The sequence below is a fragment of the Crocuta crocuta genome, unplaced genomic scaffold, assembly GCF_008692635.1.
Source record: "Crocuta crocuta isolate KB4526 unplaced genomic scaffold, BGI_CrCroc_1.0 scaffold73, whole genome shotgun sequence".
NCBI lineage: Eukaryota > Metazoa > Chordata > Mammalia > Carnivora > Hyaenidae > Crocuta > Crocuta crocuta.
In genome coordinates this window covers 1,740,348-1,758,530 of record NW_027529443.1, presented here as the reverse complement: position 1 = coordinate 1,758,530, position 18,183 = coordinate 1,740,348, and the positions used below count along the sequence as shown (strand labels likewise).

The following is an 18,183-nucleotide window of genomic DNA, read 5'->3' as shown; positions in this document are numbered from 1 at the left end:
GTTCATCTACCAAGAGCTGATATGACCCTGAAAGAAAAAAAGAGAAAATGGGCTGCAGCCAAAGGTCACCCCGGCCACCTGGAAATCCAGACCTTAGTCAAGCTTTGGACCAAAGGCAGAAATCAGCCACAACACTCACTTGGCCAACATGACTTAGAGAAGCCAAGTGGGGCAGAGAAAAGGGCCTGCAGAGTCCTAGGGACACATAAAAAAAAAAAGGCCTCCCCAGCAATGAAAGCAATGAAAGTAAAGTTATTACAGAGCAGTCAAACATCCGAGAGAAAAGCCTTTAGGCTGGGACAGAGAAGAAAACATTTCTCATTTTCAAGTTCAGAGGTTAAGTGAGGACTCAGAGGGGAAAAAAGATTACTCTAGGACCACAGTGCAGCACATCTCTGAGGCAAAGATGGGACAGTTTATAGTGCTTTAATGGATAATGCTCACGTAATGAGTATGAAATTCAAAAGGAAGTTCTAGAAGGCACTGAGATTCCCAGGAGACCTAAGGTAATTATATCTCCATCTCTGTTGTTTGAAGCATCTTTATTCATTGAAACTTGCAGAATGGGGGAGACCATCATGCAGATAAAGAAGCAGCCCCCAAAGGGAATACCCGTTAAATAAAGGACCTCTAGTCACTAGATAAGGTTTGGATTAGATTTCTACACACCAAAACCATGTTGTTCTGACACTTTTAGGAGTTGTGTTTTTAAGGTAACAGCCACAGGTTTCTGTGATAGAAGGTCAACATTGCTGAACTAAGAACAGAGCAGCGGGAGGGGTTTTCCACCCTTGGCCAGAGAGAACCAGCACCGTGGATTACAGCGGGCTCCATGACCCACAGCCCTTGATTTACAGACACCACCAACCAGCAAAACGGAGTCCCAAAAAAGCCAAGAATTTAAGGGGAAACAAGCAGGCCTGACCAGCCGGGGCAACCCACTCCTTCCTCTTCACACATAGACTTTTTGTTTGAAAGGACTCTTGGCGATTCTCAGCATACTGCACTTACCTATCTCACGTTTTCTTTCGTTGGTTGTACAATCGTGGAAGAATTCTGTCATCAGACTTTCCAAGGCCCTGAGGGAGGCTTCTTCAGATGCCTAACAAAGGAATTTGGGGGTGGGGGGGAATCAGTAACTGTGTCTTCAGTTCTACTTTCCTCAGTTCCCTCCAGGTCACTTTCAACAGCAATAGTAATTTACTTCCTCAAACATCTTATTTCAACATTCTTCAAATACATGAGATTCAGAAAAACTGAAGGGAATTTCCCAGCTGGCTCAAAACCCAAATTTTGAGTATACTCTATATATTCGTGCTACTGTGCAATCGATTTTCAATTATTTACGCTAAGGCAAAGGGAACAAATAACTCAAAATTTAATTCTGGAAATAGATCGAAAGCAAACTGCCAGCCCCTGGCCCTGACTGCATAGGCAGTGAAGAGACTCAGGGAGAAGGTCAGGGCTCCCTACAGACTTCCTGTCAACTACACATTTGGCCCACGTCTAAATAATTAGCCATATTTTGACTCAGAACAATTGCAGTCAAACTGCTGCATGGACTCCTGGAGGCTGTTGAAGGCTTTTCAGGAGTCACACGCTCTGACACTTCTTCATCTCGAATGAGCAGCCACCAGAGGCCAAGGTGAAGGCAGCCAGGAGCCACACTGAGCAGGATCTCCAAATCAGCACATCCCAGCCAGGACCCACAGACCAGCAGCCGATGGGCAGAGCCGCCCAGCTGGAGAATGAGAAGGGCTCTCAGCCCCGGAGCCCACTGTCTCCCTCTTCCATCTAGGGCTCCAAGCCCATTCCCTCTTCTCCCACTCACGTAGGGGCATCATTTGCGGTGATGAGTTTGAGTCCACCCTCCTTCACTTGCCCATCTGCAGGAAGGCAAGCATTCCTAGACCATTTCTGAATCTGCACCTTAATCTGAATCTTACCCACCCAGAGACCATCAAGTGCCCTTGTTCTGATTTAATTATCTCTTCATTCTAGTCTCCCCACCCCATATCCTTTCCATTGTCCCCATAGCACGAGCAGACTATAAAAATTGCATTTTAAAGTGAGCCCACACTCATGGGTGTTACGTATCAATCTGTAATATTACCAGAGACCTCCACCTGGCAACCGACTTTTGAAGACCCTGAGGAACTGGGGCTATCTCTGTGGCAACGTCAGCACTTCTTGGGACTGGTACTAATTACGGAGGCTGAGTCAGGCTTACACCAGTCCATCTACATCAGCTGGCATGTGCAAGCACACCGCAGAGCACACGGGGGTCACGTTCAAGCAGGGCCAGGCACGGCTGTCCCTCCCATGCCACAGTCATACATGAGCAGCTGCCCGATGTGTCATAATGACACACTGAGTGAGGAATTACTGTACAACAGTGACAGCACTTCGGAGTTTTCTGAAGTTTACAGCTATGATCAGGATTAGCCCCTCTAACCTTTTTTCAAACCGATGTTATCAGTTCAACTGGAAAATATTCTTGGATTACAAATCAAGCTTTTTTTTTTTTAACCATTCATTTATTTTTGAGAGCGAGCGAGCATGAGTGGGGGAGGGGTAGAGAGAGGGAGACAGAGGATCCGAAGCAGGCCTGATGCAGGGCTCGAACTCATGAACTGGAATATCACGAGCTGAGCTGAAATCAAGAGTCAGCCGCTTAACCAACTGAACCACTCAGGCGCCCCTGCAAATTAAGGTGTTTTATTAAAAGCTACATATTTTAGGGGACCTGGCTGGCTCAATCAGTAGAACACATGACTCAATCTTGGGGTCATGAGTTTGAGCCCCACACTGGGCACGGAGCCTACTGAAATATACACATATATATGTATATAAAGAATGCTTTGGTCTGTTTCATAAATCGACTTGGTATTCCCCATCTGATTTGAAGGGAAAAAAAAAAAGATTTGTTGGGGCACCTGGGTGGCTCAGTCAGCTGAGGGTCCGGCTCTTGGTTTTCAGCTCAGGTCAGGATCTCACAGTTCCTGAATTCAAGCCCTACATCGGGCTCTGTGCTCACAGTGCAGAGCCTGCTTGGGATTCTCTCTCTCTCTCCCTCTCTCTCTGCCTCTCCCCTGATTCCCCTCTCTCCCCCCAAATAAGTAAACAAATAAATTAGCTTAAAAAATTTTTATAAAAGAAAAAAATTATTTCAAAAACAATCTGTGGGAAAGATCTGAAAGAATAAAAGGAAAATCTCACAAGTTATCTTACTGGCAAAAAATAAATAAATGAAACAACATAAATTAAGAGATATCTGTTGAACTTAAGTCATCTCTTCAGTTAAAATAAATCAGTAGTTCTTCTGGAATCAAAATGGGTCCCTGAAAACTAAGGACACATCCTCAAGTCACACCTGCTCCACAACTTTCTCTTGTAGGGAATCATTTCAGAGTAGATCCTAGAAAACACCTGAGCTCAGCACACTGGGGCAAACTACCACCACCACCAAGGTCTATTTCCTACTGGTTCTTTATGCAGAAGTTTGTGAACCTGACAATTAACCAGCCCTGTCTTAAATGCTGCTGGGCCATGTTCAAGACAATCTCTCCAAAGAATGCACCTCTAACTCCACTCCTGGTCCCATCCACCCGCACTGTCCAAACCCATGAAGCGAACATTCCAGGGGAAAAGTGGAGAGATGAAAGTATCCATAAGGATCACGAGATGGACGCTCCCCACCGAATGACAGTTACATGAAAAACGAAATCCCAAAACCTAATCCAGTAGTGTCACCAGGCGCTTGCCAGTAAGAACAAATAGCATGCTGTTTGCACTTTCAATCACTTCAACAACGGCAATACTAATTCCTTCCTCGCAATGACCCATGTAAAGCTACTATGGAAACGCTAAAGAATTATCTAATTCATAGTATGGCTGCTATCATTTTTACTTGGTCTTAAATACCAAATGAAAACAGACCAAAACAAAAAAAATAGAAGTGGTCAGGCCGACTTTGAAACTGGAGATTCATGTCCTCAGGCTTTGCAGGTTTTGTCCAAACATATCTAATGAGGTTTTTCCAACTGGATCTCAAAATGAGACTATGCAAAAAGTTTACAGGAGACAAAAAGGAGACCAAAGTCATATAATCAGAAGAAAGTTATAAAGACAGAAAAGATAGGTTCAAAACCTGCAAATAGCTCGAAGGATACTGGAGAATTCCTCCCAACTGGCGAGAACGCTATTGGAAGCTTTGCCAGATGTTTCAAGGAGGGGATGAAGCCAAAATCCTGATTGCTGTGGGTTTAGGACTTAAAGGCCAGTAAGGAAGTGGTAAGATTCTGTGCAGACTACACTTTCCAGTAATAAAGCAGGAACGAACATAAAACAAAACCCAAGAGCCGTGATGTGGTAGGAAGGGAAGGCTCCAACTCCCAAAGTACTCCAGCACTGCAGTGACTCACTTAGGAACCACACTCAGGACTCAGATACACCCGACTGCTTCCCAGCTTGTGCTGGGGATTTAAGATCCAGATCTAGAAGAATTAAGGAAAGATAAGATTAAATTAAAGCCAAATAAGACACATTGATACAAAAAAAATTACAGTTGGAAAACAGATACAAAATGTGACAGAGAAAATATAGCTTCTAAAAGATAATATAGAACCATCTTCACGACTCTGGGGTAGGGAAAAATTCCTTGAAAAAGACACAGAAAAGCACTGAACAGAAAGGAAAAGACTGATAAATCAGAATGGTCATCAAATGGCATAATGAAGAGCATGTGAAAGAAAGCCACAAACCGGGAAAAGATATTTCCAAAAGAGGGCTCAGAGTACAAATCAATAAGGAAAAACAAAGGACTTACTTGACAAGTGAATAGTTACTTGTAAGGTGTTCAAAAAGCCTATTCAGGGACACATGGGTAGCTCAGTCTGATGAGCATCCAACTCTTGATTTCACTCGAGTCATAACCCCAAGGTCATAGGATCGAGCCACACACCAGGCTCTGCACCGAGCATGGAACCTGTTTAAGATTCTCTCTCTCTCTGCCTCTCTCCCCCATTTGCACTCTCTCTAAAATTAAAAAAAATTTTTTTTTTAATTTTTAAAGCCTACACAGAAAAGAAGTGCTGAACCTCATCAGTTGTCAGAGAAACGCAAATTAAAACCACAACAGCACTACACATCCACCAAAATAGCTAAAATGAAAACAACAATAACAAGAATTGGTAAGGATGCTGAGCAACCAGAACACGCACATACTGCTGCTGGAGAAGTATGACCACTTCAGAAAACCATTTGGCTGAATGGGAGAAGATATTTGCAAATGACCTATCCGATAAAGGGTTAGTATCCAACATATATAAAGAACTGTTACAACTCAACACCCAAAAAGCAAACAATCCAATTAAATAATGGTCAGAAGACACGAACAGACATTTCATCAAAGACAGAGAGGGCTAACAGACACATGGAAAGATGCTCAACATCACTCATCATAGGGAAATACAAATCAAAATCACAATGAGATACCACCTCACGCCTATCAGAACGGGTAAAGCCAACACCACCACCACAACAGGTGTTGGCAGGATATGGAGAAAAAGGAACCCCTGTGAACTATTGGTGGGAATGCAAACTGGTGTAACCACTGTGCAAAACAGCAAGGAGGAGTACGGAATATTATCCAGCCATAAAAAAAGAAAGAAATATTGCCATTTCCAATGACATGGATAGAACTAGAGGCTATAATGCCAAGTGAAATACATCAGTCAGAGAAAAATGAATACATGATTTCACCCATATGTGAAAGTTTAGAAACAAACAAAAATGAGCAAAGGAAAAAAAGAACCAAGAAACAAGACTCTTAATTATAGAGGATTACAGAGAATCTCCTGATTACCAGAGGGGAGGTGCATGAGGGGCTGGGTGAAACAGGTGATGGGGATAAAGAAGGGCACCTGTCATGATGAGCACTGGGTGATGTACAGAGTGCTGAATCACTGTATTGTACACCTGTAATGAATATAACACAGTATACTGACTATACTAGAATTTAAAATATTTTTTAAAAAAAGAAAACCACTGATAGCTGAACACATGCATTCTCTATGATCCTGCAATTCTACTCCTTGACAACTCGAACAGACATTTGTACACATGTATATATAAAAAAAACTGTACACAAATGTTCACATCACCATTATACATATAGCCAAAAAAGTCAAAAGAACCCGAATGAGTATCCAGTGGAATGGATAAATTATGGTTTATTCATCAGAATATTATAAGACAACAAGAATGAATATTGTGATATGTAACAACACAGATGAATCTCACAAACACAATGTTGATTAAAAGAAGCCAAAACACACCCTTCATTATTCATTGTATATTAATTTTAAAAACAGGGGCGCCTGGGTGGCTCAGTTGGTTAAGCATCCAACTTCAGCTCAGATCATGATCTCATAGTCCACAGTCTGTGGGTTTGAGCCTCACATCGGGCTCTGGGCTGACAGCTCAGAGCCTGGAGCCTGCTTCGAATTGTGTCTCCCTCTCTCTCTGTGCCCCTCCCCTGCTCACATTGTCTCTCCCTCTCAAAAATAAATGAACATTAGGGGCGTCTCAGTCAGTTAAGCGTCTGACTTCGGCTCAGGTCACGATCTCACGGTTTGTGGGTTTGAGCCCCGCGTCGGGCTCTGTGCTGACAGCTCAGAGCCTGGAGCCTGTTTCAGATTCTGTATCTCCCTCTCTCTCTGACCCTCCCCTGCTCACGTGCGCGCTCTCTCTCTCTCTCAGAAATAAATAAAACATTAAAAAGAATTTTTAATAAATAAATAAACATTAAAAATTTTTTTAAAAACAAGCAAAATAAACCTGTGATGTGTTATAATCAGAACGGTGGTTACCTCTGGGAAAGAGGGGTTCTGAGATGCTGGTAACACCCCGTTTTCTGCATGTGAGTGTTAGCACACAACACAGGATGATCTTTACATTAGGATTTGTGCACTTTCCTGTAAGTATCAACACGCCACTTAAAAAACTTAATGGCATACTTGTTTTTAGCATGCAGATTGCTATTTTCAGCCAGTGAATTTAGAAGTTGTGTTCCTTCTCTACCAGCACAACTACTGAGAGCCACTGGGGGCCTGAACCCTGAGCGGGAGACTCCTGGGTCGCTGGGAACCATCACCTATGTTTTTGGAGCTGTTAGGGTGACAGCACAAAGGATTACAATCCCAAAAGCCTGCGTATACTTCCCCGAGACTTCCTCGGCTTACCTCAGTAGCAAATTAAAACGCTGAGGCAGGACGAGGAAATAACCCTGGCTCAGAAGATTCTCTCGAAGAGCTACGTTATGCATCTAAAATAAAGTTTTCTGTTCCAGAAAGAGTTAAAATCTGCAGCGTGGAGGAGCTTTCAGCTATGTCTGCTCCGACTTTATCTGTTCCTTTTATTGCACTGCTCCTGGTTCAGCAGTTCAGAGACCTACCTACTACTGACTCATTTATGAAGGAACAACGCCCATAATCACCTAACTACAAGAAAAACTTGAAAGAAGGAAGGATCATGTAATCTAAAATCTTCTTGGACTCTTCCTTATATCTTCTATGCCCAAAACTAAGATCAGCAGGCCACCTGGTTGTCACCGTCTACTAGATTTACACCTTTTCCCTCACCACTACCTCTAGCAGGCCCCAACCCCCTCCTGCCTAGATTACTACAATTTCTCTTACCTGGTCACCTCAACGTCAGTGCGCCTCGACGTCAGCTCTCCCAATTCCAATCCAACCTGTGCTTCGCCACCATATGAATTCTTGTAAAAATGGATTCTCTGCCCCAATTATTCTAAGTCTGGCTTAAAGAGGCCTTTGAATCTGGACTGAGAAACTCAGCCACTCATTCAACAAACAAAGCTCAATGCTCCCCCTCTGCATTAAGCCCCTGAGATGAATATGAATAAGACTAAGATGAATAAGACTGTCCCTGACTTCAAGGGACTGGAGGAAGCCAGAGGAAAGAGGGGGGAGCCTATTGTACAAAGGTAGAACAGGATGGTGCACAATGTCTAGCAGTGACAGACGTACAAATGGCTTCAGGAGCCCAAAGGGAACAAACTCTGAGGGAGAGAAGGAAAGCTTCAGAGGGGATCACGTACTTTGGGTTTTGAAGAACGCAGAGAAGTTCACGAGGATGAAAGGAGGAGGAAAGCACGCCTGATTCACCCTCACTCACCACGGAAGCCGTCCCTCCAGTCTGAACGCTCACGGCCTGCTCCTGTCCAACATCTGCTCCTCGGTCTGCAGCTCCTAGCCCTACCTTCATGGCACTTCTCACAGAATGAAGTTCAAAGCAGGGGCCCCTTCACTGTTTGCACCTCGAGTTCTTATCTCTTGGAATCAGTACGAACAGGGTCGCCCGTGGCCCTGTCCTCTGGTCATTCAGCACGGCACAACTCAAGAACACAGGCGCCGAGGTTGGGTTCCTCAGGTTTGGGTCCAAATGCACCTCAACCTCAGCCTAGTTATTTCATCTGTCACTTTTTTTTCCTCTTGTGCACAACTGGGGATAAGAGAGCCCAACACATGGGATCGTTCTAAGGATTAAATAATCTGTGTATAGCACACAGTGAACAGAATGTCAGGAATAAAGGGCTGAAAGCCCCATCTGTCACTGTTAATACTTCATAGGTATTGGGCCTCTCTGCATAAACAGAACATAAAATGCCTGAGAAGAGACTCTGCCTAACACAGTTGTATTTTCTACTCCATCCAGCACGGACTGGTGCTCAAATACTTTACAGTCCAAAGTCAGGAGAGAAAAAGGAACAAGGAGACAGTATCACTTTTAGTTTCTCAGGAATACTGGTCATCGTTCCGAATTTGAGATACACGCAACTATTTAAAATTCCCCCTTAAAGCCCTCGGACTACTCACAAGCGCTCAAAAACATTTCCAGAAAGACAGGAGAACGCTAACATTTTCTCTTAAAAAGGCACTGAGACCGAAGGCAGATAATATGGGGCACGTACATGACAGATTTCTCAAACCACAACTACAATTTGTAACGTTTTCTCTAACTGCCTCTAAAACAGCCCCCCCAAAGCAAAATCTTTTTACAAAATCAATACGGGGCGGGGGTGGGGGAGAATGACTCTCTTTTAAAGAAGCTTTTATCGAGCTTTTGGGCACCTTTCCCAGGAGCCACATTTTGTATATCCCACAAGGAAGTAAAATCACATGAGCCTCTTGTACTTAGGCTCCTGGCCCCCTTGACAGCAAACCCAGAAAACTGAGGACTAGCAACCCAGAGTCCCATTCAAATATCCTGTGGCATATCCAGAACGATGTTATGGCTCTGTTTGCCTGCATAGGAAGGTTCCTGAGAAAACAGGTTCTGTACTGGCCTGTGACCAAGGCTGAAAAGTATGCAAAGCATACCTGATGTGTTACAACAGACGCCATTAGCGAAGACATTTCAATCTAATATAAACTTTCTCAGAAGCTAACAGGATTATCATGGGTGTTCAGACTCTCAAAAGAACACGTTTTCTCCCTTACGCTCTTCACGGAAAAGGAAACAGATGAGGAAAGAAGGCCCTCTGGCCTTCGGGCCTGCAGAAGAGCATGAGATGAAATGAGCAGCTTAAAAGAATGCACGACGGGAATCAATGTGACATCTATCTGGCCCCTCTGAAGTCACTTGGCTCAAAAAGTCAGAAAGCAGGAAAGCCTGCAGAGGAAGCCCCAGTCAGGAGGGATTCACAGGGCTTCTCCCTCCTTTCCTGTCTCTGCTCTGTGTGTCTCGAATGGCAAATACTATCCTTTAAAGAAAAAAAAAAGAAAGAAAGAAAAGAAACAAAACCCTAAACACATCCTAATGAAGTAGAAATCTCACTTTACTTCTCTAAAAACACACTGTTGGAACCAGCTGGACCTTTGAAGTCTGGCGCTCAGAAGTGCAGGCGCTGAGGCCCAGGGCGCTGGGTGCCTGGCTCACATGAACGCAGCTGGCGGGCAGCAAGCCACAAAACCCAACTCAGTCCCATCCACGCCCGAGTCCAGACATCCCTCGGCCCATCTGTCCTAGCAAAGTAGAGGCAACGCTAAGAAGAGGAGCTGTCTAGGATTACAGATGGGCAATGAAGTGATTAACTCCAAAAATTGTATACAGAAGTTGCAGGAAACACAGTTTTCCACTGCAGGAAAGAAGGGGAGACACACCATGTTCCGGGAGAGCAAGGCCAGGGCCAACACACTTAACCATGACTCCCTGGGCGCATATCTGGAACTAACTACTGGTGGTCTGCGTGGGGCGCCTGGGTGGCTCAGTCGGTTATGTGTCCGACTTCAGCTCAGGTCACGATCTCGTGGTCCATGAGCTCCAGCCCGGCGTCAAGCTCTGTGCTGACAGCTCAGAGCCTGGAGCCTGTCTTCGGATTCTGTGTCTCCCACTCTCTCTGCCCTCCCCTGCTCATGCTCTGTCTCTCAAAAATGAATAAATGTTAAAAAATATTTTTTAATGAAGTTCTGCATTTGCCTCAGAAGGGCTCCTCACTGTGTTGCCTACAGCTTAACTCGGAAAATATTCGCCCTATGGGGGTAACTACAGATATAACTTGGTATGACAGCATATAGATACTTAATATTTGATTAAAACATATACTTTAGCTGCCATCTCAAGGTAATTCTAATCATTAAAAGGTACTTTTCTACTTTAGTCTAAAACTACCATCAAAATGACCAATGGCAAAAAATATCTCACAGTATTTCTTGGGTTTGGGTCAGGTTCTGTCTCTCCCATGAACAAAAGCAGTCTGTTTGCTGCTGAGGACTGGGAGGTAGAAGCAGGAAAACGACCAGGCATCTAGGCCAGAAAGCCCAACTGGGCCCACTGTGGTGGTGAGAAGATCGAGGCAGCATTGTCTGTCCCCCTGGGGACCAGTTAGAGGAGACATTTTGTACACAGAGGACAGTCTGTTTTAATGCCAGGAAAACCAACCCATGTACTATACTGGACAATACAGAAAAACAAGAACCACCAATTGGCCACTACTGGACAGGGGCACTGGTTTCCAAAATTTAAAGCAAATCTAAAGGAGATTAAAGAGTCATTACAAGTAAATGCTATACTTGATTCTAAGGCTNGGGGGGGGGGGGGGGGGGGGAGTGCTGTAAAAGACATAATTGGGCCAAAGGACAAAGCTGGAATACCAATGGCAGATCTGACGAAAGTACTGAATCAATGTTACATTAACTGAAGTTGATAACTGCACTGGGGCTTGGTTAGAAAATATACCATATAGGGTCAATGGGCCATGACGTACACAACTACTCTCAAAAGTTCAGCAAAGGAACTATGTATGCATATATTTGTGTGTGTGTGTGCATATATATGCAGACTAACTGTAAATAATAAAGCAAACGGGGCAAAATGTTAACATTGCCAGCGTTTGGGTAAAGGGTAGAAGAATGTTCTTTGTACTACTTTCTCTGCAATCTTTGTGTCAATTGGAAATTGTTTCCAAATAGAAAGTTTTTGGAAACTTCATCTGTTGGGGGCACCTGGGTGGCTCAGTCGGTTAAGTATCCAACTCCTGATTTGGCTCAGGTCACGATCTTATGGTTCGTGGGATTGAGCCCCACATCACAGCTCTGTGCAAACAGTGTGGGGCCTGCTTGGGATTCTCTCTCTGCCCTCTCTCAGCCCTCCTCCCCCAAAATAAACAAACATTTAAAAAAAAAAAAAAAAAAACTTCATCTGTTAGATCGGTACTCTCCAACTTTGCTCCTACATGCTCCCAGGGGGCTGGGCAAATAGGAAGGAAAGGATAAGACAGGCAAAAGGAGACTTGTCAGCCTCTCGCATGCCAGGTTTACTAACACACACTGTGAAAAGGGATAGTATGTAGCATAGGCATTAAAACCCTTGCATCTGCTGGTTGGGCAACAAACATATCCCACTAGGAGCTAAAATACATGTAAGTTATATGCTTATTTATTTATATTACAGTAGAAGGCTTTAATTATACAGCCAAAAAAGCAACTGATAAGAATAGTTATTCTGCAAGAAACTGTCTAAAATAAATGAGTAATACAGCCCAAAATAGGCTCTCTCGTCACAATTCCATCTGCTTCTTTTTCCCAGGTACATACCCCAGGAGGACGGATATTTATATCTGCATGCCTAGTCAATTAAATGCAAAAGATGTCGAGCCCATAACACAAGGCATACTATCAAGAAATCCTAAAGCAGGAGTGCAGAATCTTAAGAGAGAAATGCAAATTCCAGAGAAGAGCAAGTCCAACCTCAAAATGAAGTCCAGGGAGAGTATCTTGCCCCAAATCAACCTGCTATTGGTCAAGTGAAGGCCCTGGAGCAGGGCCACCAGAGCCCTCTCCCAGCGACAGCTCCTCTATCCTTTAAAGGAGGACACTGAGTTCTAGGGCTATAAGGATGATGTGTGAGCTGGCATTACCTTGCACGGAATGAAACTGGGTAACAAACGAGTGTGAGGTTGATGGGTCACTAGAAACACACGCTGCAAATCTAAAATCCCAATCAACACAAGTCATATGTACGCTACATGGCTCATGCTACCTGCAACTGTTTAAGAGCAAGTTTGTAAAACCTATACCACCTTCATCCCGAATATTTCCCAGACAGAACTGGCATTTTATTTTTAATGTTTATTTTTGAGAGAGAGAGAGAGAGAGACACCATGTGAGTGGGGGAGGGGCAGAGAGAGCAGGGAAACACAGAATCCAAAGCAGGCTCCAGGCTCTGAGCTGTCAGCACAGAGCCTGATGTGGGATTCGAACCCACGAATCATGCGATCATGACCTAAGTGGAAGTCGAACGCTTGACCAACTGAGCCACCCAGGTGCCCCAGAACTGGCATTTTAAATAACAGTTAAGATAACATTCATTTATTTTGCCAAAATCTCCAGACTGGATTCCAGACTGTTGGGATCTGAGGGGGCATAATCACTTCCTTTCTCCCACCCGGGACGGCCCGGGCTCTATCTCTATCCGCCTGCTACAGTCTCAAGCAACCGAGTGCGATCGAAGTCCAACACCCTCTTCCTGACCTGCAAAGCTGCAAAGCCTCCTCCTGCCCACCCTGAAGGGGCCTGACCCAGACAAGCGGGAGCAACAACAGGAAGTCAGGACACAGCGGGAGACAAGCTTCTCTTGAGGATAAGCAGGTGAGAAGTCCAAGGACAAAGCCAGGAGTGTTCTGACGCAGTGACCTCACACCTGGGAAATGTGGGCCAATGGTGTTGGGCTCTCCCCAGTGCACCCACCATAAATAAATCCGGAACTACATCCCTCTTGAGGGAAGGAAAAAACGAGAGGGGGAAGCCCAGAGCTCAGAGGAATGTGCTCCAATGCTGCTCCCACCTAGGGTACAGAGGACAACCACTAGGACGCGCGCCAAACTAGGAATATGGACGCAGGCGCAACACAGTGGATGTACATACTTTAATGTCACGGAGTTGTGCGTTTTTAAATGGTAAATTTTATGTTTATCTTGCCACACACACAAAAAAATAAACTCTTAAGACTGGGGGGAAAGTATGTGAAGGTGCCATTTCCAATACATTAAAATAGCTATAAAGGATGCTTAAGTAAACAGTACATAAACATTAAATAATCCTACAAATGTGACTTATAAATCCTATAAAGGGACAAAAATAATGAAGGATGTAGGTAGCAAAAAATAAATAAATAAATAAGACAAAAATAAAATCTAAGTTGGTGATAACTTTTTTCCTACCCTTCCACCCCGAAAAAGATATTACAACAATAAAGTGATTTTTTAACTTTTTAAATTTGCAACAATTTTCTTAAGACTACCCAATGCTGAGGAGTGTATCTATCTACAGCTGGTAGGAAGAATAAACTGGCATAAACTTTGTAGAAAATATCTGATGACATATCTTAAACATGTACATACTAAATCTAAAACTACGTTAAAAATAAAAGGTTTACAAAAAAAAATCTTCATACCCTTGGGTCCTTCTGGGAGACTAGCGTAAGGCAATTTTCTGAAATACAGAAAAAGTTCTTTGCAAAAACATTAATCACATATTATTTACAATGGCAAAAAAAATGGAACAATCTAACTGCCCAAAAATCCATGCAATGCAACATTACACAGCCTCTGTAAATATTTATGAAGTATTTGACGATTTGGAAAACCACTTCTACTAGAACGTTACATGGAAAAAGCAGAAGAAAAAAAAGTGCATTTACAGTGTGATCTCAGCCATGTTTAAAAAGTACATAGGAGGGGCGCCCGGGTGGCTCAGTCGGTTAAGCATCCAACTTCGGCTCAGGTCATGATCTCGCAGTTCGTGAGTTCAAGCCCCGCGTCGGGCTCTGTGCTGACAGCTCAGAGACTGGAGTCAGCTTCAGATTCTGTGTCTCCCCCTCTCTCTCTGCTCCTCCCCCGCTCTCTCTCTCAAAAATAAATTTTAAAAAAACATTTTTAATAGTACATAGGAAAAAAGACTCTAGCAAGAAACAAAATCCAAGAGGTTAAATCCAAGGATGGTGAACTCTTCTCTAATTTGTACTTATCACAATAGTCTACAGAGTTCAAAGTGCTTTTTACCGTCGGGGGGAAAAAAAATAACTGAGCAAAACCAAGAGGTGGCAGAGAAGCCTCTGTGACGGCACCAGCACCTACTCCAATTACCAAATGGTAGGGGAATGAAGCAGCTACAAAAACTAAGCAAACTCACTGGCCACCAATCCCGGACGGCTGGATGACTACAGCTCCTTGTAAAACTAAATCCCCACAGGAGAAATCCCCACACTATTTGTACAACCCTTCTGGACTAAAATGACTTCAAGATATGATGTTTAAATTAAATAAATAAATCCTTGAAAGATCCCTTACTTTGTCTTTCTTGAAAGTCAGGATGCAGAACGTACGTGAATAATTTCCTGGGCTGTACAGAAGCAGCTCCTTTCATTGTGAATTAAATAAAAGCCTTCTGGAGTCTCTGTCGTCACAGAAATCACCTGTGCTGCCGAGCAAGCTCCTGTTCTTCAACATCTAAAAGCTTCCATTGCTGTGAATGGACCCCTCTTCCATACGTAGCTGGGGCTCCATCTGCCCGAAATGGCCCTTCTGCTTCTCCACTTCAAGCCCCAAATCCTTCTGCCATGAAACTCAGCCCCGGTGTCAACTCCTTCAGGAAGCCTTCCGTTACAACTCTCCAATTTGGCCAGGCCTTTTTTTTTTTTTTTAAGTACAGGTGTACCTCCTACAAGGCTCTATTTCTGCACTTATCCCCCAGCACAGTAATCATTTGTTGACACGCACATCTCCTCATCCAGGGTTAGAAACTTCCAGACGTTATAAACTTCTAAAACTTTCCTTTCCCATCCTCACATTCAACAAATGTAGACCAGATGCGTTCCCAATTATTTTGCAACGCTATCACAAGCCAGCCTCCAAATTCACCAACAACGCTTCCTCACCCCGACTTTCCATTTGGGTAAAGAATTACAAAGCACACACATGTCCGCGCATAGACTTCACACCCAAAATTAAATGTCTTTTCGATTTTCCTTACATCGTCAGCAGTATCTGCAGCAGCCTAGCACACGCCCACCATTACGAACTGCTTTCCTTTCTTTCTACACCTGGGGCACAGGGAGTCCAAGACCCCCAAACATTCAACTCTTTAATTTATCCATAACTTCTATTTCCTCACTAAGAACTTTAACTTATCTTTTCATTTGCATTACCAATTCCACTGGTTGAATTTCTCTGGGGGATTATCTTCCATCAAGTAATGAAGACTTGGACACTGCCCTAGTCACAACCCAGAACAGTAAAGAACCAGCATCAGGCTGCATGGAGCTAGGAGTTCAGCTGGGCCCTCTAGCTAGCCAGCGAGGTGACTTGTTCTAGACACTGCAAGACACACCTTTTAAAAAGAAAAAAAACTTATCAAAACCTTTGAAGGTCACGGACAATCATCAAAGCCACAAGTGTTAAATGTCAAGGGTCCTACGAAGTGTGCCGATAAAAGTGGGCCACTCAAAGCCCTTTCACTTTCAATCTGTTCACTGTCAAGATATAAGAAGGGATTCTTTTTTCTCAAAATGTTTTCTGATAGTTCTTCGAGGTCTTTTTAAAGCCTTAAGTTTCTTCTCTTCATAAGAAGTCTCCTTTACAGTTACACGGGGAGGGGATTTATCAGCCCTTCCCAGCAAAGCATGTCGGTCCACAAGGGTCTGGACACACACCAGTCGCCCCCACAGTAAAATGAGCTGAAGGGCACCTGGCGTTCCCCAAAGATAACATATGTGCCTGGGTCTTTAATTTGCTTGTGAAGACTGGGGAGGGCAGGTAGCTGGGAGAGACGAGAGAAAGGAAGAAAGAATATATATTGATTTTTAAACAGTAAATGTTTAAAGTGAACCCAAGAGATTCAAGGAATTTCGGATTCACAGGGAGCTGCCATGACCTATAGCCCCAGGACAGGTGCCTTCCTTTAACCAGGCACAGGCGCTCTCTGTCATGAATCTCAGTGGAACATCAGAGAAACCCTAAGCATAACTGGTAAACTCCCTTATGAAATTACTTCACATATCCTTTGGCATTCTAAATTCACACTCTGGTTCATAAACCCAGTTAACAAATGACCAGAAAAACCGCTTCACCGAGGTGAGCTCCACAGCTTTCTGGCAATGGAACTGCTTTCCTACAATTAAACCTGTTCTTACGTTACATTATGACAAACATGAAGCCAAGCAGGGAAGAATATGGTCTTAACCAGGTGGATCATTAGACCAAAGTTCAGAAAACGATGAAGTCTTATCCCTAAGACAGTCATGTTAGGTCCACAACATTAGCATATGTGAAGTGTCAGTGTTCTTATTCCGACTCAAATCAGCAGCATGAGATTCTTCAACGAAATGTGCAGGCCCTTCCAAACGTTAATTTTATCAATTCTAAAATTCAGCCAAATTACATTTTTTTAATTGCTGGCTGACCCCACAGAAAAATGTACAAAGATCAGGAGACCAGAAATGGTCAGCAGACATGGGGGAAAATGCATATGGCAATAAAATATCAAAAGATGTTCCACTTCACTCACAACCACAGAAAGGATCCCAAAAGTAATGACTGACATGCCATTTTCACCTCTCAAATTAGAAAGTTTTCATGGTTGGCCAGAAGGTAGGAAAACAGGAAGTATCCCATTAATGAGAGTAGAAACCCATAAAATCATTTTGTAGGAATAGCACCAGCTGCCAGAATTTTTCAATACACTGTTCACCCCACAATTCTTCTAGAAATCTATCCTATAGTCTCACAAAGTGGACAAAGATATATTCAATGTGTGTATTGCGGTATTAGCACCAAGCACTAGGAATCTAAAACAGCCAACATTACGGAACTAGGGAAATACCTTAAGGCAGGCATACCACATTCTAGGGCAAAACAATAAAAAAATAATAATAATCCACAATAAAAGATATCCTAATTGAGTTACTGAACTTCCACAACACAGATTTCTTCTAACAACCATGCAAAAAGGCAAGCTCTAACTGGGGTAAAGGGACATTATAGGAATTAGGGCTGAACCCACTTTTCCACACAACATCATTCAATGGCAGAAAACAATAAGTATCAACAAAATTCTTCAGAAAAGAATGTATGACCCATGAGTATTTATGAATAAGAATGACAGGCATTTCCAAACATAAAATAACTTAGGGAATATAGCAACTAAAACTATTTTAAAAAAGTATCAGCTATTCAATGCGGCATCAATTAAAAGAATCAACAAAATACTCAATGCCAGATAGTGGAACAATGTCTAAGGATCTGAAGGAAAGAGTGCACAAACCAAGAATTTTACACCCAGCCAAGATGTCCTTCAAGCATAAAAGCATTCTTATTTCACCAAATAAGTCACCCTTTTTAAAAACTGACAATCAAATCTAGCCAACAAGAAGATGAATAAAGACTTCAGATATGGGGGTGTCTGGGTGGCTCAGTCAGTTGAGCATCCGACTTCGGCTCAGGTCATGATCTCATGGTTCGTGGGTTTGAGCCCTGCGCTGGGCTCTGTGCTGACGGCTCAGAGCCTGGAGCCTGCTCCTGATTCTGTTTTTCCCCACTCTCTCTTCCCCTCCCCTGCCCACACTGTCTATGCCTCTCTCAAAAATGAATAAACATTAAAAATT

At 43.3% G+C, this 18,183-nt stretch overlaps 1 protein-coding gene across 1 annotated transcript in view; it reads right to left on the bottom strand.

Moving 5' to 3' along the window:
* XPO6 (exportin 6) overlaps window positions 1-18,183 on the bottom strand; it is a 96,933-nt gene that overhangs the window by 65,728 nt on the left and 13,022 nt on the right. Inside the window, exon 2 of the mRNA XM_077760555.1 lies at window positions 1,012-1,102. Coding sequence (XP_077616681.1) covers window positions 1,012-1,102 — 91 coding nt within the window. The remainder of the gene's footprint in view (window positions 1-1,011; window positions 1,103-18,183) is intronic.